Below are 11,331 nucleotides of genomic sequence, written 5' to 3'. Positions count from 1 at the left end.
GACATTTTACTGCTTAATGCATATTTAAGCTGCTGTAGCCAATACAGTTTATTAACATAGAAAAACTTAACATGATGCATTCTTAAAAAGGGAAGAAGAAATATACACACTCGCTTATGTTTTCAGTAGCTATGGTTGATTAAGTAACACATGACTTTATTTTGTTGCAAGGGAAATGTCTTTGTTACAGCAGCAGGATTATGAATAAAAAGAGTAAAATCTACAATAAAAACTGCACAAGTACTGCAGGCCCAGGTGAAAGCCTAATAAGGTGAGGTAGTGCAAAAAGTTAATGTACAACTGATTAAATGGAAAAAATTGGAGTTAAAGAAACATAAGACATTCTGCAAAAGAATAGTGGGAATAGCATTAATTTAAAAAAAAAAAAGTATGTAGATTAAATGTAAGAAACTGACAGGTGTGTTCAGCGGTCATAAAAAGAAGAGCTACGGTAGAGTTTCTTAGAGAACAAGAGAAATTGGTTCCTGAGGCGTTCTTTATGGCAGCGTGGTTGAATGAGGCTGCAGCAGAATGAGCTCAGTAGTGTGGAGTGGAGCAGGTAACATGGATTGTCCCTGATGGAGAGCAGTTTGTTCAGTGACCTGCCCCTCACTGACTCAAATGCTTCCAGATTCTAGCCATTGAGGTTTCCACCCTTGTGGATTCCTGACCCGACCAAACACCAGCAACGTGCCATTTACATTGCTGCTGACTGAATGACTGGCAGATCTCCAGGATCTGTGCAAATCCCTCAGCGAGGATTTCACAAGGTGATCTTTTGATATACTTTTTACCCGTCAGCCTTTGTAGCCACCCAGTCAGACAGGTGGCGTGGACGCCCAGGTTTGTGAATGCAATAACTCAAGAACAAGGTGACAAACATCGATACCATTGGTGTATCTATTAAAAATGTCAAACCAGTTTGAATCGCAGTGACCTTGACCTTAAGGTCACAGGTCAAATTTTCTCAAAACTGGGATTTTCAAATTGATACCATTGGTGCATCTACTAGGAAGCTGATAGGTAGGTCTGGTGGTGCGATTGCAAATTTGGGGTAACAAGTGTCTGGCATAGATCTACACAGTTTTTACTAATGTAGCATTTTATTACCCATCTTATAACTTGACACTATACTACTTGAGATGCAAGTATTATAAAGTAGCTCCAGCATTATATCTTGAATAGAGACATCCAGTGTCTCAGTTCTCGCCAGTGCAGATGTCAGAGTCCAGGAATTCAAAGAATTATGTGAAATCAAAGCAGCAATATAAAAAATGTATACAAAACACATAAGGTGTTATTTTCTTATCTACATGAAAGCCACAGTAGTCCCCAGTGCTAGCACAGCTGACTGTAGCTGGAGATCACCTGTTCAAGAGATGTGAAGCTGTCTAGGAAGTCCTCCTCTGAGATGCCAAATTTAATGTACTGATGGATGTACGCCCTGTAACACAGGAAAAGTGAAAGAAAATAATTTTTAAAAAGAGAAACTGTCTGCTCAGTTATACTTCTGGGACCAGCTTTTCCTTACTGTGCATGTACAGGGACTGACCCACCTGGAGGCAAACATATTCCAGGCTTTTCCCACCATGTCATCCAAAGGTCTGAGCAGAGCCTGGCTGTTACTGACCAGCGTGGCAGATTTCTCATACTTATTAAAGGGTACAGGGGATTTCCACAAGCTGAAAGCTTCTTTGGATGAGAGCCAGGAGGTGTACAGGGCTGGATCATCAATGCCACCTAAGCACATAAGCACATGATTCACATCCCCTGCTCTGTACAATCTGCAGACTTACATTATTACAAAAGAATTGCTCTAATCAATCTTTTGGAAACATCATCCCCTACATGACTGTCATAAATTTATCTGGTAAACTCACACAATCACCTGCCTTTTTCCCCTTTTAATTAAATTAAATCAATGTTTCATCCACCCATCTGACCTGTCTCTGCACTGTAGACATCTTTCCCTCTCAGGATGAGAAGGTTGGCCAGAGAGGTGTTAAAGCTGCCCCCTGTGAGACTCCTGCTCCGCCCAGGGTCAGCAGGAGGACGCACCTGCCAGTCTATACCTGTCACACGACAAACAAAGATCCTCTCACTATCACTTCCAACAATATCTCATTGACATAACAGGCTACACGGTTATGTTAGTGTGCACTTGCCTTCTTCCATCTTTGTGTTGGAGATGAGCATCTGTCGCAGGTGTTTGAGCAGCCCCGGCCAGCTAAACGTACTGTAGGCTATGGAGGAACTGGCCATCTGTGGGATGGTGCACAAGCTCAGTAGCTTGTACTCTGGATGACAGGCAAGAGCACTCACCAATTCACCTGACAAAAAAAGGCTGTATTGTGAGAAAGGCAAACTCTGTGGGAACCTTTAGTCATTTGTTTCAACTGCTTTTTTTCCCCAGAGAATATGATTATACATTTTTAATGACCCAACAATTGTTTGAACTTATGATCCTGGAACTTGCAGTTGTTTAGAAATGGCTCTCAGAGACTTTCCCAACTTGTGCAAATCTACAGATGTTCTTAGATCTTCGCTGAGTTCATTGGACTTTCCCAGTGTTCTGAGTATTGGTCAATCCACTGAGGGCTATGAAACACATCCTTGTCATGCTGCCAAAGAGAAACTACCAGATGTACTCAATCATGACCACTAACAAGAAGTGAATTGGTCTCGGCAAGTTAAAAGACATTGCAGATCCTTCTGCAACACTTATTAAAATATTTAAATGAATGTATGTATACATTTGAACCTGTATGTATACTTCTGACCCTGTGTGGAATACGGAAAATCCAAAATAAATTCAAACTTGTGCACCAAACTCTTGTCTTTTAATATCATTAAAGATGTATGCTGTACAAAGGTTCCATCTGGAAAAACAGCAGCTCAAAAAATTACCATGACATTCAAGCCCACCATGAGTGTGTAAACTTCTGTCCACGACTGCAGGTGTGAGTAGTGTTTGTCCTTTCTCACCCAGAGGATTTCTGCTGTATGCTCCATGGGAGTCAGCGGTGAGCGCGGGCTGCAGGATACTGCCCAGCTGGTGGGCGATGACCCTGTTGACGTCACTGAAAGAGATGTGTTTGATATTAAGAAGCCGACTGCAGATCCTGTGCACCGTGTCGTTCTCGTGCACCAGTATGGCGTCTGACAATTGGTAGAGATGAGCCAGCGTCAGCACAGAGTTATAGTTCTGGACGATCACCTGAAAGTAAACAGTCAGAAGGTAGCACGATTCTCTCTTACACCATGTTAAAGATAGTTCAGCGTCCACACCTCTCCAGTCCCGTACGGCCAGGTAAGGTGGTTGAGGATAAAGGATGATGGATAAATATCACGGAGACACTGAGTAACGTAGGTGCCGACACCTGACCCCGTCCCCCCTGCCACACTCATCATTGCTATAAGCCCAGCCAGTCTGTCACAGCGCTCCACCTCCCGCCTCACCAGCTCCTCCACTGCGTCTCTGTGACAAGGACCATGGACACAATACCTAGATCAGTAAAAGAAACAGGTGATCAGCGTGAATGCTATCAAATGACAGCATTCCAGAATAGGTGGGCTCATACTGTCCCATCCTTACCCATTAGCCCAGTTGTTTCCGGAGCCCTGCTTCTGACTGAAGTGAGAACTCGCTCCATAGCTCCACCTGCCAGACTTTGCAGCCATGCTCATACTCCGGTTGATTACTTTAGGCTCCATATCTACCAACAGCGCCCTGGCAACGAGGTCTGGTGTAGGAAAAAACACGGCAGGAAACATGAGTTGACGGGACTCGGACTTTGTTTAGTACTATTAGAGAGGCGTCGTACCTCCCTGTGCGGTCTGGTGAAAGAACCGCTCGCAGCTGGCAGCGCTGTACGTCTTCCTCTGTCCCTCCTGAGCATCGCTACAAATGATGTCAAACAGCTCCTGACCCACCTGGTTACCGCACTGACCGAGCTGAACTGTTACTACAGACATGTTCCACCCAGATGACTCAGTACCGGTCACAGAGCGATGGCACCCACGCTGTGACACACCCGCGACCTCGAGCTGATGGAGCAACGCTTCATAACTTCGGGGCTATCTATACCTTCTCTGGTACGTTGGTGTTACAGCGCTCGCGAAGCCGCCACAAAAAGTTGAACGGGCATTTCCGGTCGAAACCGGCAAAAGTTTCAAAATAAAACTTAATCAAACTAAAGCTTGTTCTGTAAAGTCAACACAAAAAGGTTCAGACCTTTCTCATAGTGCATGTGTAAGGTTTGTGCATGTGTATTTTTATTTCCAAAGAAATAATTTATTTAACACAAGTCAGTGGGGTACATACTGAACGTAAGAGAATAGAAACAATACCAAGTATCGATTCTAACGATTCTATTCTATCGATTCTAACGCACTAGTATAGATTCAGTACCGACACTACTGACATTTGGATGATTCACCCACCTCTAATTGCCATTTACTTTGTCAGCATCTACCATGTATATCCACATACATTTTAATTTTTTGCCAAAAAGATTGTTTTTGAACGTTATTAAACACTTATTACAAACATTCAAATAAACACATTACATGTAAAAAAAAAAAAATGCTATAAACAAAGTCAGCTAAAACATCCCTTTTGTTTCGGTACTTGAAAAAATCGCAAATCTGGACCCATATGAAATACGGCAGTGGAGTAAAGACCCAGACCGCCACTGTCCTACCCCGATATCTTCACGTATCTTGTTTGTGGAGTAAGCGCTTACACAGCGAACCAGTTTCGTAATTACAAGTCACTGGAGGCGCACATCCAATTTACAAATGGCTGGGTGCAAGATTTGGCTATTTTCAAGAAGCCAAACTCTGAGTACGTCGCCATTCATACCAAGGTAAGTCAGCTGGACTGCATCGAGTGAAATAGCCATTTTCCACCCCCACCATAATTAATGTTATACATTTATCATTGAACTGCTAAAATATCGTTATCATATTATATGCCCATAATTGTAAAGTAGATGCAAATTAACACATTGATAATCGGGCAAATTATTAACGCCAATTTGTGTCCTCCCTGTCTCATTTCATTTATTGTCTTTACATCAACCTTGTCCTTGTATGTTTCAGGTACTGCACTCCGAAAGACTGAATGAACCTGCATTACGACCATGGGTAATTGTAAGCACCACGAAGAAGGTCGAAGCTGCACACTGCACCTGTATGGCCGGAGTTGCTGAGATCTGCACCCATGTCGCTGCACTTCTGTTTAAAGTGGAGGCAACAGTGACGATCCGTGGCACAAAGACAGTCACAGATGAACCAGCCTACTGGGTTTTGCCGGGGAACACAACCAAGATACAGCCAGTGGTTGGCCATAACATTGACTTTACATCTTCAGCAGCACAAAAAAAGACTCTTGATGAAAATATAAACGGACCGTCTGTGGTGAAAGGCAGAAGAAGCCGTCCTTCAAAAAGAAAGATTCCTTCTGCTACGTTTGAGGAGTTGTCACCAGTGTTAGACACACTTCAAAAACACAATAAAGCAGTGTGTTTGTCTGGATTGGAGAAATACTACACATCACACACTGTACAGTCATCCACATTACCACTGTCTCTGGCGTGCTTTTCTCTTTGTGCTGAATATCAACACTGTGATTTCTTAGACTGTAAGCTTTACTTTAGCACAAACAGTTGTAGAAGCTGCCACTCCAAATGTCTTTTGATAACAAGAAAAAAAATACCTTTTCAGTACACGGCCTGAAGTTCTTCTCTGACATCTTCTGCAATCGGCTTTGTCTGCTGGTTTGAAGACAATAAACCACAAAAAAGGTGATTTAGTCACTTTGTCTGCGTCATGCAGCGCGAATGTGTCGTGTAACGATGTTGAATAGCCGTCGTTATCCCTCTGCTGTGTCAGTAGGATTGTACTGGACAGCATCTCATTGATATGTGAGGAATGCGAATGTAACACGATAACAGACTTACATCATTAAAATATAAAGGACAGGAGATATTTAGATATTTTTATATTTATATTACATTTTATAGCTGACGGATATTACTAAATAGATAGAATTTACTAAATAGCTGGATGAACATGAAAAATATGTCTATAATAACAAATGACCATGAGAGCCAGTAGAATTAATTCAACTGGACAATCAAAAGATGTCCTTAAATGCTCTTTAAGTGGCAGAACAAACGAACAAACAGTTAATTGCTTACTTGAGATGAAATCTGCTCAGCTACTTTGAAAACAGTTTCTAAGTGGTTCCTCCTTTAACAGGATGACGGCTCAGGGGTAAGGCCATCATGCAGTCCAGCAACCTTTATGGTTCTGCTTTGATTCACCAGGAACTATTAGGGAAACCTTCCAGCGCCTCCTGTGAAAGACACAGGCATAAACACACAAACATTTATTAACATGTTCCACAGTCTTCCAGTTTGATTTTCTCATCCTGTGGACAACAACGTACATGGATGCAAGTTTACAGGGAGTGCAGAATTATTAGGCAAGTTGTATTTTTGAGGAATAATTTTATAATTGAACAACAACCATGTTCTCAATGAACCCAAAAAACTCATTAATATCAAAGCTCAATGTTTTTGGAAGTAGTTTTTAGTTTTAGCTATTTTAGGGGGATATCTGTGTGTGCAGGTGACTATTACTGTGCATAATTATTAGGCAACTTAACAAAAAACAAATATATACCCATTTCAATTATTTATTTTTACCAGTGAAACCAATATAACATCTCCACATTCACAAATATACATTTCTGACATTCAAAAACAAAACAAAAACAAATCAGCGACCAATATAGCCACCTTTCTTTGCAAGGACACTCAAAAGCCTGCCATCCATGGATTCTGTCAGTGTTTTGATCTGTTCACCATCAACATTGCGTGCAGCAGCAACCACAGCCTCCCAGACACTGTTCAGAGAGGTGTACTGTTTTCCCTCCTTGTAAATCTCACATTTGATGATGGACCACAGGTTCTCAATCTCAATTCTTCTTTTATACCCTTTCTTGCCAGCCACGCTGTGGAGTACTTGGACGCGTGTGATGGAGCATTGTCCTGCATGAAAATCATGTTTTTCTTGAAGGATGCAGACTTCTTCCTGTACCACTGCTTGAAGAAGGTGTCTTCCAGAAACTGGCAGTAGGACTGGGAGTTGAGCTTGACTCCATCCTCAACCCGAAAAGGCCCCACAAGCTCATCTTTGATGATACCAGCCCAAACCAGTACTCCACCTCCACCTTGCTGGCGTCTGAGTCGGACTGGAGCTCTCTGCCCTTTACCAATCCAGCCACGGGCCCATCAAGACTCACTCTCATTTCATCAGTCCATAAAACCTTAGAAAAATCAGTCTTGAGATATTTCTTGGCCCAGTCTTGACGTTTCAGCTTGTGTGTCTTGTTCAGTGGTGGTCGTCTTTCAGCCTTTCTTACCTTGGCCATGTCTCTGAGTATTGCACACCTTGTGCTTTTGGGCACTCCAGTGATGTTGCAGCTCTGAAATATGGCCAAACTGGTGGCAAGTGGCATCTTGGCAGCTGCACGCTTGACTTTTCTCAGTTCATGGGCAGTTATTTTGCGCCTTGGTTTTTCCACACGCTTCTTGCGACCCTGTTGACTATTTTGAATGAAACGCTTGATTGTTCGATGATCACGCTTCAGAAGCTTTGCAATTTTGAGACTGCTGCATCCCTCTGCAAGATATCTCACTATTTTTGACTTTTCTGAGCCTGTCAAGTCCTTCTTTTGACCCATTTTGCCAAAGGAAAGGACGTTGCCTAATAATTATGCACACCTGATATAGGGTGTTGATGTCATTAGACCACACCCCTTCTCATTACAGAGATGCACATCACCTAATATGCTTAATTGGTAGTAGGCTTTCGAGCCTATACAGCTTGGAGTAAGACAACATGCATGAAGAGGATGATGTGGACAAAATACTCATTTGCCTAATAATTCTGCACTCCCTGTATTGTTAACTTTTGTAAGGTTTATTTAGTGAACATATCCAGCTGCAGCTCCACTGTGATCCTGAACTGGATAAGCACTTAAGAAAATGTGTCAATAAATGGACATACATCAACTTACTATATTTATCCAAACAGACGGGACCAATAATGCTTCACTGAGTCAGAGACTTTAACGTCTCTTCTATGTAAGAATGTCTCGTGCTGATAGACCTGCAAACTTGACAACAAAGGTTTTTCAGACTACATGTAGCTGTCCTCTATGTCAGCTCACACATTTACGTCACACTTATTTCTGCTTTCCCATTTTATAATTATTACTTACATTTTGATTAGATACCTTGAGTTTGTAAATGATCAGATTACATAATTGGAATACAATGTATCCAATTCAGGGTTGCGGGAGGATGAAGCCTATCCCAGCTGATACAGGACAAAGACAGGCTGCCAGTTTATTGCAGGGCTAACACAATATGTGTAACAGAAAATCCACTTAAATGTTTGATATTTCTTATAATAATCATAATTATGACTATTATTTAAAGGTTTCTTTATAAATACATTTTGATTTTTTATAACACCTAAAATATAAACCTGAGCTGTTTCAGATTCTGACCTCTGACCTCACTGCAGCTCCCTCTTGGAAGTACGTCTGCTTCTTGTCTACCCCCAGTGTTGACCGCCTGCCCTTGATATCACGTACTGTACCTGAGGAACAAAAAAGGACAAACACTTGCCTTCATTTAAGAAGTACATTCATACAGAGGTAATCTATGGAAACACACTAGTTCACCCTTTGGGAGAAATCAGTTCCTGTGAAACATTTCTGTAAATGAACATCATGTGGAGAATGAATGAAATGAGTTCTTCAGGTGACTCAGCAGTCCCACACTGACAAATGAAATCTAGTTAAACTATTAAGCATATTTGCTCTTCTGAAATCTGTGTTAAACAACAACGAACATAAATTAGTAACAAAAATACAGCTGAGTAGAGGCTTTACAAACCACCAGCAGCCATAATGCTAAATTGTAATCTTCAAATGTTTCTGAGCCGTCTTCAACCTGCTTTTAACACATTAAAGTCCCACAGTCAATGCAGCCTGACTCAATCCTAGATGTTCAGCACACAGAGACACAGAGGTACCGTTTAAAGTTTAGTGTTAACATGAGTCACTGATCATTTGCAGTATTACAGAGTCTGGCAGTCTTTGCATGATGTCCACGTCACTGTAAGTTTCTAGCTGACTCTCAGGTGTGACAGGTGTGCCAGCAGGAAAGCGTAATAATAACCTGCATTCTGAGGTTTGTCATGCAGGCTTAAAGGAGCCAGGCTTTGTTCACACAGCTAGGATTGTATTTTAAACTGACCCTGGGTCAGTATAAGTATCATACAGTTTAAACGAAGCACTGAAACTTGCACATATTTATTATAGATGCACTGAAGCTAATCGACATATTTGCTGTCAGTCTGTGGCTGCGATTAAACACTTTACTGAAAACTTTATTAACTAGTAACTTCATCAGTCATGACAGAAGCTAATATTTCTGTGCTAACATCGTTTAAACAGTAACAGCCTTACTACAATATAAGCTAACGTTTACACCGTAACTTTAAGCTAGCACCATAAAGATGGTAAAACACGTAATAACATCTACAAATGCATCTTAAAGCTGTTATATTAGCACTCGGTGTATTACTAACATAACCACATTAACATTACTGACACACGCTGACTTTTAATAGTCATTCTATAAATGCTGTCCGTTTAAATGGTCTTACCTGTACACACTGCATATCCACCGGATTGCAGCCAGAGTGGATTCTGGAGTCTTCCACGCTCCTGTTAGTGATCCTCCATCTGGATGGATGAGAACAACCTTCTGAACAATCTAGCAGGAGATGGCCCATATCTGTGGGACTGATTTGTGCTAATAACGCCCATTGTATGGACTGATAACAGCCGAAGCGGGTGAATAAAGTCACCCAGTCGCTAGCTGTGCCATTACCCAGCATACATCACTCCCTCCATAAATGCAATAAATGATACAAAAGTATCGTTCTACCTGTTTTTCAGGTAGTCGTTTACATTATATAATTTATTGTGTTCAGTATACGTCACTACGCTTTGTTTAGACCCCCAAAATGGCGAATCGGGCCAAAATCCTTTCCACGCCCACCCCCGTGACATCACGCTCCAAAGCCCTATGACATCATATATCGTGCATGCAGATCAAAGGCGTCTGATCCATTCGAAAGGCATAAATAGGGGTGAGAATTGCAAACTTAGTCAGTTTATTCACAGCACTCGTGTTCGCAGCATTCAAACCTAAACCTGAGAAACATTTTGAAACAGTTGGATCATTTACACAGTTGTTTTATTAAGATTCCAACATGTCTCAGAGAAAACACAGCAAAAAAAGGCAGCCCAATGTGGATAATATAAATGAGGGCTGGAAAATAATGTTTAATCAAGCACAGGAGAAGATTTTAAACCTGATGACACAAAACAAACGCAAATGTGCTGAATTAAGACAAATGTCCCACCTGCTTAAAGAAAAAGAAGCTATTAACCAGGAGCTCTATGGGAAACTCGAGCTTAAGAACCTGGAGACTGAGGAACTTAATAACTTAAAATACAAATACAGTGAAATCCTAAAAAAGAACACAGAGCTCTGGGGACAGAATAAGAACGTAAACTACAAATACAGTGAAATCCTAAAAAAGAACACAGAGCTCGAGGGACAGAATAAGAACTTAAACTACAAATACAGTGAAGTCCTAAAAAAGAACACAAAGCTTAGCGGACAGAATAAGAACTTAAGCTACAAATACAGTGAAGTCCTAAAAAAGAGCACTGAGCTTGAGGAACTTAATAACAACTTAAAATCCAAAAATGATGAAATCCTGAGAAAGAACTCAGAGCTCGAGGGACAGAATAAGAACTTAAACTACAAATACAGTGAAGTCCTAAAAAAGAACACTGAGCTTGAGGAACTTAATAACAACTTAAAATCCAAAAATGATGAAATCCTAAGCAAGAACTCAGAGCTTGAGGAACTTAATAACATCTTAAAATACAAAAATGATGAAATCCTGAGAAAGAACTCAGAGCTCGAGGGACAGAATAAGAACTTAAACTACAAATACAGTGAAGTCCTAAAAAAGAGCACTGAGCTTGAGGAACTTCATAACAACTTAAAATCCAAAAACAAGAAAATGCTCAAGGAACAGCACGTACTGGGTGGTTTCGGCCAAGGGCCTAGTGTCAACTTGGGGGAGAAATCGGAGCACTGTGCATGTTGCCCCAATTCATGCACCCAGCAACTGAATCATGAGGGGCCAAAAGATGCACCAGTGCCT

General features: G+C 41.3%; 1 protein-coding gene across 5 annotated transcripts; it reads right to left on the bottom strand.

Moving 5' to 3' along the window:
* Positions 1-130: 130 nt before the first annotated feature.
* On the bottom strand, positions 131-10,121 carry tubd1 (tubulin, delta 1). Of its 5 annotated transcripts, none has more exons than XM_085429380.1 (11): positions 9,751-10,121; positions 8,585-8,676; positions 6,204-6,361; positions 5,720-5,777; positions 3,596-3,743; positions 3,289-3,505; positions 2,986-3,217; positions 2,166-2,330; positions 1,944-2,072; positions 1,557-1,740; positions 131-1,444 (listed from the first exon to the last, which is right to left on the bottom strand). In XM_085429380.1, exons 5-11 carry the CDS (start codon positions 3,712-3,714, stop codon positions 1,339-1,341), a joined length of 1,152 nt encoding a protein of 383 aa, XP_085285506.1. In that variant the 5' UTR covers positions 3,715-3,743; positions 5,720-5,777; positions 6,204-6,361; positions 8,585-8,676; positions 9,751-10,121; the 3' UTR covers positions 131-1,338. The 5 variants fall into 5 exon arrangements, with proteins under 5 accessions (XP_085285506.1, XP_085285507.1, XP_085285509.1 ...); XM_085429381.1 differs by having other exon boundaries at positions 5,720-5,774; XM_085429383.1 differs by having other exon boundaries at positions 8,592-8,676.
* Positions 10,122-11,331: the final 1,210 nt, after the last annotated feature.

Source organism: Rhamphochromis longiceps, linkage group LG14, assembly GCF_057381845.1.
Source record: "Rhamphochromis longiceps isolate RC_006_pf linkage group LG14, R_longiceps_female_GT1.1, whole genome shotgun sequence".
Classification (NCBI taxonomy): Eukaryota; Metazoa; Chordata; class Actinopteri; order Cichliformes; family Cichlidae; genus Rhamphochromis; species Rhamphochromis longiceps.
The sequence above is the reverse complement of the archived record's forward strand: the minus strand, read 5'-3'. Positions and strand labels throughout refer to the sequence as shown.

Coding starts and splice junctions, on each gene's coding strand:
- tubd1 (XM_085429378.1), bottom strand. CDS start 3,975: ATGTCTGTAGTAACAGTTCAGCTCGGTCAGTGCGGTAACCAGGTGGGT. Junction 3,218..3,288: donor GGCCGTACGGGACTGGAGAG/GTGTGGACGCTG, acceptor GTTTACTTTCAG/GTGATCGTCCAGAACTATAA. Junction 1,741..1,943: donor TGTCTACAGTGCAGAGACAG/GTCAGATGGGTG, acceptor TTATGTGCTTAG/GTGGCATTGATGATCCAGCC.